The 20,189-nt window shown below is 37.2% G+C and overlaps 1 protein-coding gene across 1 annotated transcript in view; it reads left to right on the top strand.

The window, feature by feature from the left end:
- The window catches only part of LOC119774977 (5-hydroxytryptamine receptor 3A-like), a 24,670-nt gene extending 14,187 nt beyond the window's left edge, over positions 1-10,483 (top strand). Inside the window, exons 4-11 of the mRNA XM_038272817.1 lie at positions 968-1,012; positions 1,110-1,219; positions 6,570-6,739; positions 6,844-6,983; positions 7,177-7,387; positions 7,484-7,609; positions 7,723-7,790; positions 9,537-10,483. Coding sequence (XP_038128745.1) covers positions 968-1,012; positions 1,110-1,219; positions 6,570-6,739; positions 6,844-6,983; positions 7,177-7,387; positions 7,484-7,609; positions 7,723-7,790; positions 9,537-9,770 — 1,104 coding nt within the window. The 3' untranslated portion in view covers positions 9,771-10,483. The remainder of the gene's footprint in view (positions 1-967; positions 1,013-1,109; positions 1,220-6,569; positions 6,740-6,843; positions 6,984-7,176; positions 7,388-7,483; positions 7,610-7,722; positions 7,791-9,536) is intronic.
- The last annotated feature ends 9,706 nt before the right edge of the window (positions 10,484-20,189 follow it).

Consider the following 20,189-nt stretch of genomic DNA (forward strand, 5'->3'; position numbering starts at 1 on the left):
TGTAGACGCCAAATTCTGACCCTACCATCCGAATGTCGCAGCAGAAATCGAGACTCATCAGACCAGGCAACGTTTTTCCAATCTTCTATTGTCCAATTTCGATGAGCTTGTTCAAATTGTAGCCTCAGTTTCCTGTTCTTAGCTGAAAGGAGTGGCACCCGGTGTGGTCTTCTGCTGCTGTAGCATATCTGCCTCAAAGTTCGACGTACTGTGCGTTCAGAGATGCTCTTCTGCCCACCTTGGTTGTAACGGGTGGTTATTTGAGTCACTGTTGCCCTTCTATCAGCTCGAACCAGTCTGGCCATTCTCCTCTGACCTCTGGCATCAAAAAGGCATTTCCGCGTACAGAACTGCCGCTCACTGGATGTTTTTTCTTTTTCGGACCATTCTCTTTAAACCCTAGAGATGGTTGTGCGTGAAAATCAAGTAGATCAGCAGTTTCTGAAATACTCAGACCAGCCCTTCTGGCACCAACAATCATGCCACGTTCAAAGTCACTCAAATCACCTTTCTTCCCCATACTGATGCTCGGTTTGAACTGCAGGAGATTTTCTTGACCATGTCTACATGCCTAAATGCACTGAGTTGCCGCCATATATATATATATATATATATATATATATATATATATATATATATATATATATATATATATATATATATATAATGTACACAGAATATAAGAAACTAACAGAATCAACTATTGAAAATCTGTGGAGGGACAATGGTTAAGTATTCTGTACTCGTTAGAAACATTTTTTTTTTTACTGCACATATTTATAGCATTTTATAGAAAAACACAGAGACAATTATTCTGAGATTAATGCCACCAAAAGGCACTGAATGGGGTTTTTATTATTTTCTGTCATCATGCTTGTTATGCTTAATAAATATTTGTAAATAACGTATTCTTTAGCAAGATCCAAATTATTTATTGAAACATTCCTCGTCAATTTTGTTTTAACAGAGTGAGATTGATCAGACTTTTGTCACTCATCTTGAAGTTAACATGGTAAGTTTTCTCTAAATAAACATTTTCTGCCACCTCCAAGACAGAATAAGAAACTACATCTCCATGTCTTCCTCTGCCCTTTTTCTTATTTGTGCAGAAATGGACCAATGACTTTATTAGTTGGTCTCCAGATGACTTTTGTGGAATTGACAAAGTTGTAATTCCAAGTGACGCTTTGTGGAAGCCATACATAACCATTACGGAGATGTAAGATCCTGCCACAACATTCAATCCCAAATCAATTTATACATGTTTCAAAAATAATCGTACAATGTTAAAGCCTTTGAGACTTCAACTCCATAATGAGAATGAAGGCCCCTAACGGATCAAAATGTCTTAAAAAGGTTCCTTGATATTAGAAATAAAACAACTGGGAGTGTCCCAGTTATATTGGATATCGGTCTGATATTGGCCAAAAAACTAATATCGGAATATATTTGCCTTCATCAAAAAATGTCTGATATTGGTGTGCTAATAAAAGCACAGCGCTTCTGTTTAAAGTTTCTGTAACTCCATCCATTCAAGTCCATCCATGCATTTTACCTCACGCTTATCCCAAGCGGGATTGTATGGAGGACCAACTCTGCCATATCTAAAAATAAATACAGAAATACAGAAATGCTCAATAAATATATAAGCATACAATTAATTGCCAACAAAAATACAATAAACAAATAAATGTAAGTAGAAATTAAATTATACAGTGAGACATACATGTATATAACTCTTTTAATTAGCTTCTTTATTTATTTGTCTTTGTAATATTTACCTTATTTATTTTTTGTCCTTTATAATTTTTTTTACATTTCTGCCTGCTATCATTTCTGCCAGCATTTATTTATTTCTGTAATTATTTTTAGATATGTCGTGAGTTGGTCCTCCATAGGATCGCGATGGGTGCTGGTGCCTATCTTCACCTGTCTATGGGCGAGAGGTGGGGTAAACCCTGGACAGTTCTCTAACACCTAAGAAGAATTTAGAGAAGCCAATTAACAATAATAGTCATGTTTTTGGACTGTGAGAGGAAGCCGGAGTACCCGGAGAGAACCCATGCATGCACACTGAGAACATGCAAACTCAATGCAGAAACACCCGAGGCCAGGAATCGAACCCGGAACCTTCTTGCTGCAAGGCAGCAGTGCTACCCACTGCTCAGTGGTACAGTGGGTAGCACTGGTACCAGGTCTCTTACTATTACTCATTGATTAATATTACATCGGTGAGTTGTCTTATATCTATTGTTGTTGACTATTGTTATTGTAAATGAAAAAATTGTTCCAGGACATCCCTAAAAATAACCAGACCTTGCTAATGTTAAGTGGGGAAAGATTGGTATGACCACTGTCTTAGTCGCATAGTGTCAGCATAGTGAAAAGAATGTGAAATTTTTATGTTTAGATGAAGAGACCCTGAAGGGCCAATTTATGCTTCTGATGCATAGCCTCTGCAACCGTCAAACCGTCAAATCTGTCTCTGTGTGACCACCCTCCCTAAGCAGAGGTTCTGCACCCGTCATCGCGCACCTCAAAAAGAATCCTGACTAAGCGTCAGATGGTCGCAAACCCGTGCATACCTCAAGCAGAAGTGCACAGACAAAAAGAAGCTGTGATTGGTCCTTGGTATGCCTTTCCGGCTGTCTGTGTGGTCGTTCTTCTCAATTCGGTGACGGGGTGCGCCATTTCTAAAAACCGAGGAACAATGGACAACTACGACGAAAGGTTAATCGAGGAGGTCCTGAAGTACAACCACTTATACGATGCCTCAGACAAATTATTTAAATAAATATATGCTCATTGATGTCTAGCAACTCTAGATCCAACTCTGTGACCGTGATATCTTGCAGACGCGCCATTGTTGTTTTGGAAGATATACACTCCTGCTGGCGCCGCCGAAATTCTCGCGAGTTCTTGAATAGGCTCCCCCTTGTGCATTGGCGGGAAACTGTTGTGCGTCCCTAGAAATTCCAGACCGACGGTGCAGAAGCATACCAGCAAAACTGGTTCGCGACCAGACCCAGGTGACGTTTGTAGTGAAGTATAATCTGCCCTTTAGAACTTTGGCACGGACAGACAAACAAACTTCAATTGCTCTCATTCACACAGTCTCATCCAGAATGTCCTTTGGCCAGGGCATCCTTGCAAAAGAGTAGTGATGTGGTGCATGCATGGAGCCCATAGATCAAAACACTGTATCTGTGTGTGTGCCATTTCAAGAAAGTCATGTGACCGATACAGGAGTTGGTTCTAACTGACTGACACACTAAGCTGTGTTTTAAAAACGTATCTGTCAATATGATGCATCAGCTAAAAAAAATGTCTCATCAAGAATTAAAAAGTTATCAAGAACTTTGGAGCAGCCTAAAAGAAATAGGACTGTTTCAGCCGTTGCGTTGTTATTTAAATTATCTGAGGTAAAGTTAATTCGAAATTGACTCTTACCGGTAGTTTATTTAATGTTTTTACTGTACTTATTGTTTCCTAGTCCACAAACATCCTTATTCACATTTTCCCCTAAATTTTCACGTTATAATATATTTACATTATTCATTGGCTGCATCTAAAAATGTCAAATATATTTTAAATTTGAATATAAATATAAAATAATCAAATATATCCTACAACAACTTAAATTATATCATTACTATGCTAGTACTAGGCCATCAAATTAATTCAGTCTAGTCTTTCAAATAAGCTGCCTGTAGTGTCTTTAAATGTCCAGCAGTTGCCAGTGTTCTGTAAGACAGTATCAATACTCTTTGGCATTGTGTTGAAATGCTTCAAGATGTCTCATTCACTGATCACTACAAAAGAGACTCCAAATCTAAAAGTTAACCAAACAATTTAAAGGAAATACAAGGAAAAAAGTAAAAATACATTGTTTATAAAAGTCAAGTTTACCAGGTTGTGCAGTCTAATTGCAGAAAGAACAACAGACTTCCATCAATTTGTCTGTGGCGCAGCACTGGGACAGCCATATGCTGCTGAATATACTTCTTCTCCCTCATAAGGCCTCATGCAGAGGGTTGATGGTATAATCCATGGTGGTCGTGGACAGAGTCCTCTGCTCTGTCACCTTTTCCACTGGAGCCTGCAGTTTACTCTGACATCCCATATCATGAAGCTTCTAGAGAAACTTCTGTTGGTTCACCTCTGAAAACAAATAAGCAGCTATCAGGACCTCTCGCAGTTTGCTTATTGCAGTGGAGATGGAGTTGATGATGCCATCATATACAGGCTTCAACAAACCCACTTTCCTTTAGACAAGGCAGACCGCACCGTGAGAATGATGCTTTTTAATTTCTCCAGTGCATTAAACACAATTTAGCCTGACTTTTTTGTGAAAAACTTCAGAAGATTAAGATGGAGGCATCAACAATCGCTTGGATCAAAGACCACAGTTTGTTAGACTGAACTGTCAACTGTCTAATCTAGTAGTCAGCAGCACAGAAGCACCACAGGGGATGGTACTCTCTCCATTCCTTTTAGCTCTCTATATGTCTGACTTTCAGTACCAGGTGAAAACATGGTACTGAAAAATGGTGTGAAACATTCATCTGATCCTGAATGTCAAAAAAAAGTGGAGTACTGTAGATGGAAAAATGCCAGGGCCGAAAATCTTTCCCAGTCCGAGACTGGAAACAGTATTAGAGCTAATGACTTCAAAAGCTCAAAAGCTAATTGAGAAGGCCAGCTCTATTCTAGGCCAGCTCTATTCTAGGAACTCCTCTAGAACCTCTGGAGATTATTTCACAAAGAAGAATTTTTCATAAAGTGAAGAAAATTATGGAGAACAGTGGACATCTTCCTCAGAAGACTTTTAAACAACAACAGAGTGTCTTCAGTAAGAGGCTTCTCCAGATCCTGTTAAAGAACGCTACAGAAGATCCTTCCTGCTTGCAGCTATCAACACCTTCAACACCTGTTTAAAAAAATTATTTATCAGTTTCTGTATCATTTAATTACCTGTCCAGGGTGTACCCCGCCTCTCGCCCAATGACTGCCGGAGACAGGCAGCAGCACCACTCGCGACCCCACTCGGTATAAGCGTGTTAGAAAATGGATGGATGGATGTATCATTTAATTTTCCTTTGGGATTAATAAAGTATTTTTGAATTAAGTTGATTTAGTAGGTCATCAATGAGGCGGAGGCTTATTTGTCTTTGCACAAAGACATGGCAGAGGCTGACATATCCAATGTCCATCCGTAAGAAAGGTTTGTGGGAGGCTTTAAAAATAAATTGCTGTAATTTAGTCCTTAGATGGACTGTTAAATCATTCAATATTAGTCTTCCTCTTAGAGTTCTAGTCCTGGCCAGCCGGCTCTGAAGCAGATCTGCTGCACATTCTGCACAGCTTCTTGATCTTCTTTCCAACTATTCTCATTTAGCAACCAGGAGGGAACCAGTCTGCCGCGTCTGCCCAGCTATGGTTCTCTCTGTGCCTAGCCTCTTGCTCTTCTCTTCTGCTGTTCTTCTTTAGCTCCAGAACTGGACTGGAAACATATCTGGAGGATCAGGTGGAGCCAGGGACACCAGCTGTTTGGCTTACCACATTGAATACAGCCCATTGCCTAGCTCTATAAAATCCAGGTCAACCATGCTGAGTTGAAACTGGTTGAAACTATGTACATATAGGTTGCTTTTTCTTGTAAGGAGGAGTCAAAGAAGTCACGTGATTGGCTGATGTCAGCTGCACATCTGCTTTAGAGCATGAATATAGGCAGACAGAAATATGCTTAAAGAAAAGACAGACATCAACCCCTGCTCTCCCACTACACACTTGAGAGAGGTTTAATTTATTTTGTTCTGTTCTCATCAAATGTTTCTTTCTAACCTTTCTAACTTAGTGGTAATGTATAGTAAGTTGTTGAAACTCTAATGTTAAACAACTCTAACTAATTGAATTGAAATAAAAATAGAAAAACATTTGAAAAATTCCCTTTACATATTTTGGAACATTATTAGCTTACAAAAGGGGTCCCTGGTTAAAAGCTAATGTTGTTAGCATGAGAATCATTGGAAATCCCTCTGCTGCAGCTACTTTAAGTCATCAGCAAATTTTTAAACAAAGAAGTCAGCTACTTTTATTTGTTTTTCTTTATTTAAAACATTCAGGACTAAATTTTGAATGACTCCATTAAACACCCTAATTTGCCTTGGAATACAAAAAAAAAAAATGCTTTTGCAATAACTGGGCATATTTGGGGTAATCTAAAATGATAGCCCACACCAAAGTAGTTTTGCTCAATTAAAAGGGAAAGATTGGGCAGATGAGTGGCCGTTTAAGCAGTTTAAGGTAATAATATTAAAAATTATTTTAAATACATAATATTTTTAATAAATGTATATATTACTTAAATAGCAGTTCTATTTCCAAGTGCACTAAAAAAATGTTGTAGATCAAATCTTTTTGGTGAAGGCTCAGCCCACATGTGATTGTCAGCAATTGCTTTAATGCTTTGTACTATATGTATGACACTAATATTCATTGTTTACCAAATACGTAACTTTGAAACTGAACACTTCTTTTGGTAACTATAGTATGTTTGTCTTGCACAGGACAGACAAGGAAAAAGCTCTTACAAGTCCCTTTCTCAAGATTACTTCCAATGGCACTACTGAAGTAAGCATTAATCAGGTGATGAAGACTATATGCAAGATGCGTGTGCACAAATTTCCCTTCGATACTCAAAGCTGCAATATCACATTTATGTCAAACTTGTATGATTGTAAGTATAAACGTTTGATTGCAACTCTGCCCCCTATGAGTAGCCAGTATATACTTTTCTTCTAATTTGATAAGACATTACAATTGCTTTTCTTTTCACCTTAGCAGAGGATTTATTTCTGTGTAGCCATTATGGCACTGATACGTACACAAAAAAGATTCTGAAAACAATAACTCAGTATGAATGGTCGTTCCGAAATATGACGGTCCATACCTGGAAAATAAAACGCATGTTAAATTTCAGAGTAAGTATTCTAATATTGTCTTTCTTTTCTGAAGTACAATCAAGTTCATAAATCAAGAATATATATATATATATATATATATATATATATATATATATATATATATATATATATATATATATATATAAAAAAAAGAGAGAGAGAGAGAGAGAGAGAGAGAGAGAGGAATGTTCACTACCTTATCGTTTTACAGATCACAGTGAAAAGGATTTCAGTGATCTATATCATCAACTTCTTGCTGCCCATATTTTTCCTCTTGTGTCTGGATTTATTTTCCTTCCTATTGTCAGACACTGGTGGTGAGAAAGTTGGCTTTAAAATCACTATACTGCTCGCTGTCACAGTCATGCAGCTTATTCTCAATGATCTTTTGCCCTCTTCATCTGAGAGGATTCCGATCATAGGTGATGAAACTCAAATTAAACACATTATTTACAAGATATTTTTAGAAACATATTGTGAATAATGTTTAAACTTTGTATGGTTTCTTACCCCTTAAGTGGTCTACTGTATAGGAATATTTACCATGATGATGCTCAGCCTCCTGGAGACCCTTTTTGTGATGTATCTTATAGAGAAGGATTCTTCATTACAAGAAGAGAAAGCAGTTCAAGACAAAATCCCGGGTGATGTATTAAACTAGAAAAACCTTGTCAGCTTACACACAGAGTATATATGCACATTGATTCACTTTATTTTAATAAACTGAATTGTTCTTACATCCGCTACATTTTTACAGCAATGAAGAAATACAATGCCTCTTCCAGTGATGTAACAGCTTTTAGAAGGCCATCTGCAGCCAAAGAGGTTGGACATTTTTATTTAAATCAGTAGTCTGTTAAACTATTGAGCTACTATATATTACACAATGTTTTTGGAGTTGTAATTAATACATAAAATGAACATTCCCACAATGTGAAAATTTAATTAAATATCACAGTCAGTTGTTATTAGTAAAATGCTTCCACAACATGTGTCGTAATGAAAAAATTCATTACAGTTCCTTGTAAAAGCACTCATGCTTCAATATCTTTGATTGGGATTTAATGTGATAAAGCAGCATAAATCAAATATTCAATCTCCATCAGATTGTATGGTGAGTCTGCATACATTCATTTGTATGTTTCCCCACACTAAATGCACTAGATGTAGACAGGACTGAGTGGATCTTTCAACACATTAAAATGCCTCACTCGAAACAGGTCTATTGTAGTTCTGGCAGTATGCTGTAAGGTAAACCTTCATCCTGATCTCTAGTCTTTTTTTAGCCTTTTAAAGTTTTTCAAGGATTTGCCTGGATTTAGCTCAAGTTGACTCCGACCAATTTCCTCCCTGAAGGGAATCCTCCCCACAGCATGACGCTGCCACTACCATGTCTCAACACTGTGTTCCAAATGATCCACAGTGTTGGTTTAGCACTATTCCTAACATTGCATATTTCGGCCAGTTGTTTACATTTTTTTTTCATTTTCTTCTACACTTTTTACAATGTAACATGCAAGGCAAATGTCCAAGAGAAGAATGTTTTTGTGGATTTTTGTGTTTTTTTTCTTGTCACATTTTCATAAAAACACATTTTCATAAAAAATTATTTTTGTACAGAATACGATTAATAGATGGCCTAACCACAAATTATCCTGATTCAATTCAATTCAGTTTATTTATGTAGCACCACCAACCCACAACACATATCATCTCAAGTCACTTTACAATTCAACCAGATCATACAGTCAAATTGATTCAGTTTTCTATCTAAGGAAAACCACTTGATTGCATTGACTCATTGACTCGAAGGCAATCCCTCACACTAAGCATGCTTGTAGTGACAGTGGAGAGGAAAAACTCCCTTTTAACAGGGAGAAACCTTCAGCAGAACCAGGTTCTGTGTGGGCGGCTATCCACAGATGCCGACTGGGGTTCAAGGAGACAGAAACAGCTCATTTACTGCCTGAAAAGCTTTAGTAAATGAAATTTAATTTTTCTATTCACTCTACACACACAACAAAAATTGTCTAAGTCTAACACACAACGAAGCACATCTAAAAGGCAACTATCAACCAGCTCCACAAGCACGAGCCCTGAGCTTCAACAGACTAGCACATCCAGCCAGTCACAGTCAGAAAACAGGCCGAGCTCGAACATTTATAAACAAAGATGTTGATTGCAGCAGAGCTACTTCTCCTTTAGCTGTGCTGACCCATAGCTTTAACTATGGGTCCTTGCGCAGAGTTAACATAGAGATGTGAGAACAGTTGCATTTATACTAAGAAATAAAGTAAAAAGTAAATTACACACATGTGGATACAATTTACTAAATATCATTCATTTAAAAGCATCTGCTTTGGATGTTAATCAGTTTATAAAAATGCACAAACATTTGTTGGTCTGTCACACCGATTGCCTAAAAATTTGTAGTATGGAGATATTGTCTTGTAAAAGCAAAACAGTTAGACTGACATTTTTGTTTGAACTTTAATATATATTTGATTTAGCTCAATTTTAATGTGTCCAGTAATCTGATTTATAACTTCTGAAAAACATGTACTTTTGCAGGATACTGGCATCATACAGATGGAGGGGCAACTTGCACTGGACAAGTTAACTGATGAGCTGAGGGAGATGAAGAAAATGATCACTCTTCTAAACAGTGATAGGTGTGAAGAAAAGAGTGGTTACTGGACCAAACTGGCTGGAAGAATCAATAAGATTTTTGGAGTATGTTATGTTATATGTACTGCTGCATTTTTAGCCACGATTTTCTTAAACTGGACAAGTGAGGAAGAATAGCCAAAAAATTTAAATCGGCCATCTTAATATGCTGCCATGTTGAGAGATTGTGTGTACTTATTAATAAATAACAAATGTTAAAAAAGCAAGTGATAGCAGTTCAGGAACTCTAACTTTGCCTACCCCAATCAAAGAAAACTTGGAGTTAGATTAATTGAACTCTGAGTATCTAGCCCTTGAGTCAAGAACATCTGCAAGACTCCGATGATCAGTGATTTCCTAACACACTGATTTACCATGACCACCTTTAAAAAAACAAGCTTCATCTAAAGAGTAAAAATAAAATACTCTTTCTATTTATATGCATCATATACTTTTATGGTATAATATACTTTTACATAATCTGCAAACAACTGGCCGAGTCTTTGTGTAACATTGAATGCACCACAGTATTCATTCCATATTTATCAGCATTTACAGTAGCACATCATCTATAGAAGAATGATTGGTGAACGACAAAAATAAAGAATATCTAACATCTTTGTATGTAAAAATGCATATCTGTTTTTCACAACGATCTGTGTATTACCGTATTTAAACTTAATCCATTAAGGAGGCATTTCCTAATGGCTCTAAATAATGTAAAAACATATTTTGACCAGAAAAACTGGAAAGTAATTCATAGATAAAATCAAGGTGTGAAGATTTTGCTTGCATGTCAACTGTATTTACTTTTGTAACCTAAGTGTTATATTTATACATATAATAAACTTATATAATCCAAAAAGAAATATAATTATTTTGCCTGTGGTTTTAATCCAATTTCTTTCGTAGATTATAAACGCCTTGACATACAATTTCTGCTGCTTTAATGATATTGACACAAACAGATGCCTCACTCTAAACAGGCCTATTGTAGTTCTGGCAGTATGCTGTAAGGTAAACCTTCATCCTGATCTCTAGTCTTTTTTTTAGCCTTTTAAAATTTTTCAAGGATTTGCCTGGATTTAGCTCAAGTTGGCTCCGACCAATCATCCCCACAACATGACCCAAATATACTGTAATCAACATGAAGTCAGTGTGTCTGGGGTCTGTAAATAACAATATACAAAACTGAATTGAAGCAATTACTGCCTCTCTACAACTTTATCTGAGATGCTTTGGTCAGCAGCCCCCCTTTTGACAGACAATCATTCTCCACATTCAGAAAATCACAGCAGTATTAACTCCCTTCTATGCATGCCCAGTTCCCTTGCTTATTGTTTCATTGGTCATTGCGTTACTGTGCCACCAACTGCTCTGGCATAATTTGACAGGTATAGTGAGTAATTCATGTTAAGGCATACAGTTATTAAACCAGCCTTACAGAGAAAGATCAAGAAACTAGAAAAACAAGTTAAGAGCACAGACCTCCAGCAAGTAGCTAATTTCCTCCGGGATCTGGATCATCACCAAAATTTGTCACAATATGCACTTTCTCTAAAAATGTCAGCAAAATTCATCCATATGTTATTTTGAAAACAGACAAACCAACGTCAATGAATAAATAACCTCCTTGGTGGAGGTAATTATGAGCATTTTGTCTCTCTGTGGCTGTAGCTGAAAGCCCCATTTCCACTACCTGTCTGAAACTGATCATTTCCGAGTTTGGACCGAGCTTGGTTCCTTCCGACCATTTACACATCATGCTAGCATGGTTCTTCACCTCCTAGAGATGTTCTACAATACTACTGCTCTCTAGGATTGAAGGAGGGAATCAAGGAAATCATCATGGCAGTGCAGATAACATTCAGGAAGTTTGGTTATAATTGTGATATTTCGGTGCTTGCACAGTCAGGCGAAGAAGGTTTTCTTTGGTGAATTTACTTGACAGAGTTTGCTTTTGGGAAGTGGATACAACAAATGATAATCTAATCAGGGCTTACAGGCACAGAAAACAAAGACAGACGTTGAGGTCCATCACACTGCTAAGCTAAGGTGTCAATCACTGGTTCGGGTTCAGTCACTGCGTCTCCCGCTGGTTCCATCCCCCCGTCCACCGGAGTTCCCGGACCAGCCCCGGAACTTACAGCCCGGTTCGGTGCCCGGTGTGTTTCGACTACATGCTGCACTGTAGTCGACCAAAATCCCAGACAAAAATTCCCCCCGTTTTTTTTAGGTATGAAAAGTAGGACATGTCCAGGAAAAATAGGACCTCTGGTCACCCTAGCTAAGCAGAATCAGTACTGGAAATCGTGCGGCACGGTTGAGAAGCTTGTATTTTTATGAATGTCTGAAACTTAATGATTACGGAGGTTGATTGCAAGCAGATGATGCGGTCTGCTCATGTGCTTTTTGTTATCTGAGAACCAAACCTGAACTGAATTGCGGCGAGACCTACTAATGAACTAGTACTAGATTTAGCGCGGCTTGGTTGTGTCTGGCAAGGTCCAGTTCAGTTTGTGAGCCAATTACACTCAACAGTTATCTCAGTTATGCTTGGACTGATCTCGGACTGATCTCGGCACGATTTCAACAGGGTAGTTAAATGGGGCATAAATCTAAGAAGAATATGGAACTAAAGGCCAGTGCTCATTTCCGAGGATCAGAAAGGTCTGTCTAAGGAGGCATACCAAAAATAGCAACAGTGGATTAGGAAGAATTGTTTGGTAATCTGCTTGACTAATTGTTTTTTAAAAAAAATGACCAACATCCTCTTAACCCCAAAATGAGTGAACCTAATTAGATGGTGAATGTTATGGTGGGTAAAATTATATTCCCATCTATTCCTCTTTTCCTCGTTCAGTATTGTAAGTATTCGCTCAAACTGTAAACCTGCTAAAGAAGGCTAAGCTTTGGGCTCATTGATGCCCAAGAAGATGTTTTCCAGTGTGAGATGTTTTTGGAAAGGGAGCCATTAGGTTCTCCTTTAGGTTTGAGGTTATTTAACATCCCTCTGTTTGTTCCAAACTGCCTGTAACTTGTTTAGATTAAGCTACTTGTAAATCTCTCCCAGCCCTTTACTTGAGTGTCAAGTAGTCAGTGCGACAACAAACGGGCCAAAAACTGCATCTGTTCTCCCTTGCAAGGGTTAATAAATAAATAATGCTTGAAAGAAGATCACTTTTGTCATTCTTTTTCAGTAAGACTAAGAACTTTTCTTTTCCAATAAAACTGTTCATATTTTTTTTACAATATTCACTACCTGTCAGGTAGAATTTAGAAAATTGAGCATTAGAGAAATGTTCTTTAGAGAGGAATTTACAGTGGATTAGACAACGTCAGGCATAAATCAAGGTTGTTCCTCTAATACCTTTGTATGATGTTATACCTCCTATGCAGTTTTAATAACATAGACTTTGAGATGTTCCAGTTTATTGTAGAATCACAATAAGCTGCTCTTCTGTTGTGGGTCTACTGTCCGGAGAGTATCCAAAAAGTTTCAGTGGGTTGGTTAGAGGAAGGGAAAGCTTCTTAATGGAATCCCTGCCCTGGAAGAAACAAAACTTGCGATTTGGGAAGCTGGCATTTGGATGAAAGTTTAGAGGAGGAGAAAAAGACAGGATTACCATAAAGATTTGACTTTCTTCCTCCCCTTGGCCATACATAGAAGACTGAGTTAGTAACCAAAGGCATAAGCTTGAACTTTAAAGGTGTTTTACTAAAATGCTTCCCGAATTGACTCCACATACAGGTGCTGGTCATAAAATTAGAATATCATGAAAAAGTAGATTGATTTCAGTAATTCCATTTAAAAAGTGAAACTTGTATATTATATTCATACATTACATACAAACTCATATATTTCAGATGTTTATTTTGTTTAATTTTGATGATTACAAATGACAACAAATGAAAATCTCAAATTCATCATATCAGAAAATTACAATATTGTGAAAAGGTTCAAAATTGATGGCCCCTGGTGCCACACTCTAATCAGCTAATTAACTCAAACCACCTGCAAAAGCCTTTAAATGGTCTTTCAGTCTAGTTCTATAGGCTACACAATCATGGGGAAGACTGCTGACTTGACAGTTGTCCAAAAGACGACCATCGACACCTTGCACAAGGAGGGCAAGACACAAAAGGTCATCGCTAAAGAGGCTGGCTGTTCACAGAGCTCAGTGTCCAAGCACATTAATAGAGAGGCGAAGGGAAGGAAAAGATGTGGTCGAAAAAAGTGTACAAGCAAGAGAGATAACCGCACCCTGGAGAGGATTGTGAAACAAAACCCATTCAAAAATGTGGGGGAGATTCACAAAGAGTGGACTGCAGCTGGAGTGAGTGCTTCAAGAACCACCACACACAGACGTATGAAAGACATGGGTTTCTGCTGTCGCATTCCTTGTGTCAAGCCACTCTTGAACCACAGACAGCGTCAGAAGCGTCTTGCCTGGGCTAAAGAGAAACAGGACTGGACTGCTGGTGAGTGGTCCAAAGTCATGTTCTCTGATGAAAGTAAATTTTGCATTTCCTTTGGAAATCAAGGTCCCAGAGTCTGGAGGAAAAGAAGAGAGGCACTTCATCCACGTTGCTTGAAGTCCAGTGTAAAGTTTCCACAGTCAGTGATGGTTTGGGGTGCCATGTCATCTGCTGGTGTTGGTCCATTGTGTTTTCTGAGGTCAAGGGTCAACGCAGCCACATACCAGGAAGTTTTAGAGCACTTCATGCTTCCTGCAGCTGACCAACTTTTTGGAGATGCAGATTTCATTTTCCAACAGGACTTGGCACCTGCACACAGTGCCAAAGCTACCAGTACCTGGTTGAAGGACCATGGTATCCCTGTTCTTAATTGGCCAGCAAACTCTCCTGACCTTAACCCCATAGAAAATCTATGGGGTATTGTGAAGAAGAAGATGCAATACACCAGACCCAACAATTCAGAAGAGCTAAAAGCCACTATTAGAGCAACCTGGGCTATCATTTCCATTTTCCATTTCCATTTTATTTATTTTGAAACATGACATGATTTTACAATGTTTGCATAGAATGCTACCTAAACATACAGCATGTTTAAAAAAGGAGCAGGATGAAGCATAAGCTTATTAAACCCTACCCCTCAGTTACATAAGTCATGGTGGTAAAGGACGATTACAGTAAGACAAACAGTATAACTTTTTGTGTATTATTCTTTTTTGTATTCATCAAAAATACTTTTCTTATATTGTTTTTTGAATTGCTGGATGCTTTTACAATGTTTAATGTTTTCAGGCAAGCTGTTCCAGAGCTTCACTCCACTAACTGATAAACTGAAGGTTCTTTTTGTTGTTCGAACACACTTAGTTTTGAAATGTAATTTTCCTCTTAGATTATATTTTCCATCTCTATCTGTAAACAATTTTTGTATGTGTGCAGGAAGTAATTTATTTCTTGCTTTATAAAGAATTTGACCAGTTTTGAAATCGATCAGGTCTACAAATTTAAGAACTCTTGAATCTAGGAATAAGCAGTGAGTGTGATCTCTATAATGTTTGTTATTCGCTACTCGTATTGCTTTCTTCTGCATAATAATCAGTGGTTGAATGTTTGTTTTGTAAGTGTGGCCCCACACTTCAACACAAGAGGTTAAATAGGGCTGAAACAATGAGAAATATAATGTGTTTAAAGCTTGTTTGGTCAGAAGATGCCGGGCTTTATTTATAACAGCCAAACATCTGGCCAGCTTTGACCGGATGTGCTGTATATGTCCCTTCCAACTAATTTTATTATCTAAAATGACACCTAAAAATTTTATTTCATCAACTAATTCTAATTGTACATCATCAATACTTAACTTTATTTTACTACTTTTTTTAATGTTTCCAAATATCATGAACTTAGTTTTTTTTCAAATTTAACGATAGTTTATTTATATTACACCATCTCTTTATTTTCATTAATTCTTGTGTGACTAATGCAAGTGTCTGTTTAAGATTTTCACCAGATGCAAATACATTTGTATCATCTGCAAATGATACAATTTTCATGTTCAGGATGTTGTTCAAGTCATTTGCATACATTAAAAACAAAATCGGTCCCAGCACCGAGCCTTGCGGTACCCCACTCTTTATTTCTAGTAGGTCTGATCTTATTTCATTTAATTGAACAAACTGCTTTCTGTGATCCATATAGCTTTTAATCCATGATAACACTATGCCTCTAATTCCATATCGCTCCATTTTTTTGATGAGTAAGTTATGTTTAATGGTGTCAAATGCTTTACTAAAGTCCAAAAATACACCTATGGCACATTTCTTATTATCCACACATTCTGTAATTTCTTCTACCAAATCAAGTAGAGCTAATGATGTAGATCTACCTACCCTAAAACCATACTGACTCTCTGCTAATAGATCATGTTTGTCAATGAAACTATTCAATCTTTTAATAAATAACTTCTCCAAGATCTTTGAAAATTGTGATAAAATGCTCACAGGACGGTAATTTGTAAAACAATGTTTTTCGCCAGCTTTATATAGTGGAACCACTTTGGCAGTTTTCATTTCTTGTGGAAATACTCCAGTTTGGAAGGATAAATTAAACACATACCTCAGTGGTTTTACAATTACTCTTATCAATTTTTTTATAGATTCCATGTCAATATTATTAGAATCTGCAGAGGTTTTTGGCTTAAGTTCATGCACAATTTTTAATATCTCTTCCTCTTCTATTGCATTCAAAAACATTGAATTCTTATTTATTTCCACATTTTTAATAGCTTCAGCTTCTGCCTCATCATCATCTTTGATTTCATCCGCCAAAGTGGAACCCACATTTACAAAAAACTTGTTAAATTCATTAGCAATACATTTAGTATCAGTTATTGTTGTATTCTCATGGATAAAGTAATTTGGATAAGAATGTGCTTTCTTCCCTTTTTTAATAATTGTATTTAAAACTGCCCATAATCCTTTTGTGTTATCCTTGTTCTTTTCCAATTTGGAGCTAAAATATTTTTTTCTGCAGCTTCTTAGAATACTTGTGAGTTTATTTTTATATTTTTTATACCTGTTTTCAGCATCGATTGTTTTCGCCTTAATATATTCCTTATATAGCATATTTTTCTTTTTGCAAGCATTAATAAGCCCCTTTGACATCCATACATTTTCTTTTTTATTTATTTTTATAGTTATTCTTTTTAATGGGCAATGCTTGTCATACAACATACTGAATTTATTCAGAAATATGCTATATGCATTATCTACGTTTTCTTCTTCATAAACCTCACTCCAATTTTGTCTTAGTAAATCCTCTCTTAAGTCTGCAATTAATTGTTCTGATTTTTTTCTTATATATATACAATATTCATTTTGCTCTATAACATTCTCACCATCTATTGCTGCAAAAACTGGTAGGTGGTCAGTTATGTCACATACGAGTAAACCACTCATAGTAGTATCTTCCGAATCATTGTAAAAAATATTATCTATTAATGTTGAACTGTGCTGGGTAATCCTGGTAGGTTTTGTGATCATCGGATAAAACCCGAGACTATATATCATTTCAATAAATTCATCTGTATTTTTATTATGGCTAGGGTTCAAAAGGTCTATGTTCAGATCACCTGTTATTATAGCTCTTTTCTGATAGCCTGAAAACATTTTTTCAATTATTTGTACTGTAGTTTCTATTTTAGACCCTGGGGTGCGATACATACAGCAGACCAACACATTTCTCTTTCGTTGCAAACTGACTTCAATGGTTATACATTCAAGCACATCATCCACTGTAAAGGACATTTTCTCCACTATTTTGTGACACAAACTATTATCCACAAACAGGCCTACCCCCCCTCCTTTTTTATTGACACGATCTACATGTAAGAGTTCATAGCCCTGTAAGTGAAAGTCTGTATATTTATCCGGTGTCATCCACGTCTCAGAGATCGCGATAATGTTAAAACGTCTTTTAAGATTCCCCAAATAGTCTTTTATGTGTTCAAAGTTTGAATGGAGGCTTCTACCATTGAAATGGATCAATGATAGTCCACTTGTTACATTCAGAGTTTTGTTAAATTCATCCTCTGTCCAGTATTTACACATATTTGACATATCATGGAAGAAATTATTTTCTGGATCGATGTCCTGCTCATAATCAAGCGTGTTATGATCAGTGTACGTGAAAGTTTGTAGCGTGGAGGAAAACCCACCTAATCCATCGCATCGCTTCTGCTCCTCAGACGAATGATCTCGGATCATTTTGGTGTATTCCCCTGCCACAATATCATTACCTTTGTCCGTGTCCATACAGGTGTCAGCCATAGCGAGGTGTAGTGTGCGCGCACAGCTCGATTTGTGGCAGACTTGGCCCGCCCACAGCCAGCATATCCATCATATCCATTTAAAACACGGAACTGCGTTACCTTATTGTCCAGTCCGTTGACCTCACATGTACTTATCCAAATCCGACATCTCACGGACGACGAGCACTTTCGCGTCCTCGGGCGAGCCCAGAAGTTTCACAAACACTTTACAATCTCTCACCCACGTCGCTTGGATCTTGTTTTGCTTCCTCAGGTAGCGCGCCTTCCCTGCGATTTCCGCGTTTTTCTTAATCAGATGGTCATTCACGTAAACATTGGTCCCACGAAGTTTTCTTCCTTGTTGCATCAACAGTCTCTTATGTTTTCTGTTCGCAAAGCGCATTATAATTGACGGCTTGTCACTTTGATTTCTGCGCGGAAGGGGATGACACCCTTCAATCCAGTTTTCATCAATGGAGATTCCCTTACTATCGAAGAAGCGCAGCACTTGTTGCTCCAGTGAAATTAACTCCGCGTCAGATGAATCTTCGCCAGATGCCCCAGCCGTGGCTCTGGCGTAGGATCGATGTCGTGATTCCAAGCCGGTTATGATAACGTCATTGACGCGAGAGTACTGCTCCATATCAGTTACTCTAGTCTCCAGCATTTTGATTTTGGCATCCTTTTCTGCATTTTGCTTTTTTAACTCCCGAATCTCGCCCATTAAGTTCATAATGGTGCTCTGTTGTTTTGATATTTTTGCAATTTCCTCAGAAAGAAAGTTTAGGGACTGTTTGATTTCAAACATTTCCAATGCTCTCTGCTCATCTGTCCCGTCACACCTCTCAGCTGCCATTTTTTTTTTGGCAGCCATGATGCCCAATTCATAACACCTGAGCAGTGCCACAGACTGATCGACTCCATGCCACGCCGCATTGCTGCAGTAATACAGGCCAAAGGAGGCCCAACTTCATACTGAGTGCTGTACATGCTCATACTTTTCATGTTCATACTTTTCAGTTGGCCAACATTTCTATAAATCCTTTGTGTTTATTGGTCTTCAGTAATATTCTAATTTTCTGATATGATGAATTTGAGATTTTCATTTGTTGTCATTTGTAATCATCAAAATTAAACAAAATAAACATCTGAAATATGAGTTTGTATGTAATGTATGAATATAATATACAAGTTTCACTTTTTAAATGGAATTACTGAAATCAATCTACTTTTTCATGATATTCTAATTTTATGACCAGCACCTGTATACAGTGATCCCTTGACAATGGGGCTATATGCTTCCACAGAAAAGAGGGAGCTTTCATATTACTGATGGAAACAAATATGTACACTCTATTTAGCAATCTTTGAAGTACTCATATTTAATATCGAGTTAATAACTAGAAACTTTTTTTTAATTGGCTAAAGCTATAGAGATTTTCATGAAGATATACTCATTTTAATGATCAATGTCATTTTCAGGTCTTTGTGGTGAATGTCAGCATTGGTACCACAATGACTGTATTGGCCAGACAAGTGGGGAAGCTTCACCCTGCTGCATTAGTTGCATTTAGAAAATAAGACTCTTAAGTTTTGTATTTATTTCTATGAATGTTAATTTTGTAAACTAGAAGTGTGTTCCAGGTCATTATGTACCTCAGTTTGCTGCACTGACAGTGTTAAAAACCCAGTTTTCTCAACATAAAGGTTAAGATAATTCAAGTTTCATTCTTGTAAAAAGTTATCAAAATATAAGAATTGCTTTGATTTATAAATACTTGAATATTGATGTTAGTTACTCTATAGAAAGAGGATGGTAGAAGCCTGAAACTGAGTTACTTTGAGGTCTTGTGTCATTCCCAGATATTTAGAGCAGGGTCACATTTAATGATGGGTATAAAAAATGGTGACAAAAGGTTTTTTGTTCCCATGATGGTCAGAAGGTAAAGTGGCTTCAGTGCAGCAAGGAGGGGGTAGGATCCTGAATCTGAGTTACATTTAGGTCTGATGTAGTTCCCAGGTATGTAGAGCAGGGTCACATTTTCTGAAGTGAATTATAATTGTGAGCCATTTTTCTTGCACATTAATGGTCACTTTTAGGATAAATGAGGCTAGACTGTCATTTACAGGACTCTTACAAATAGATTTGAAACCATTAAGACTAATGCTGATGAAGATTCTCAGTCATCCAGGTCATAGTCATTTTCAAACCTTACAATCTCTGCTTACACAATTTACATAAGTGCTCTATGAATTCTCTTTAAAATGTTTACTAAGAG

Source organism: Cyprinodon tularosa, unplaced genomic scaffold (assembly GCF_016077235.1).
Source record: "Cyprinodon tularosa strain WSP-4 unplaced genomic scaffold, ASM1607723v1 ctg84, whole genome shotgun sequence".
NCBI classification, from domain to species: domain Eukaryota; kingdom Metazoa; phylum Chordata; class Actinopteri; order Cyprinodontiformes; family Cyprinodontidae; genus Cyprinodon; species Cyprinodon tularosa.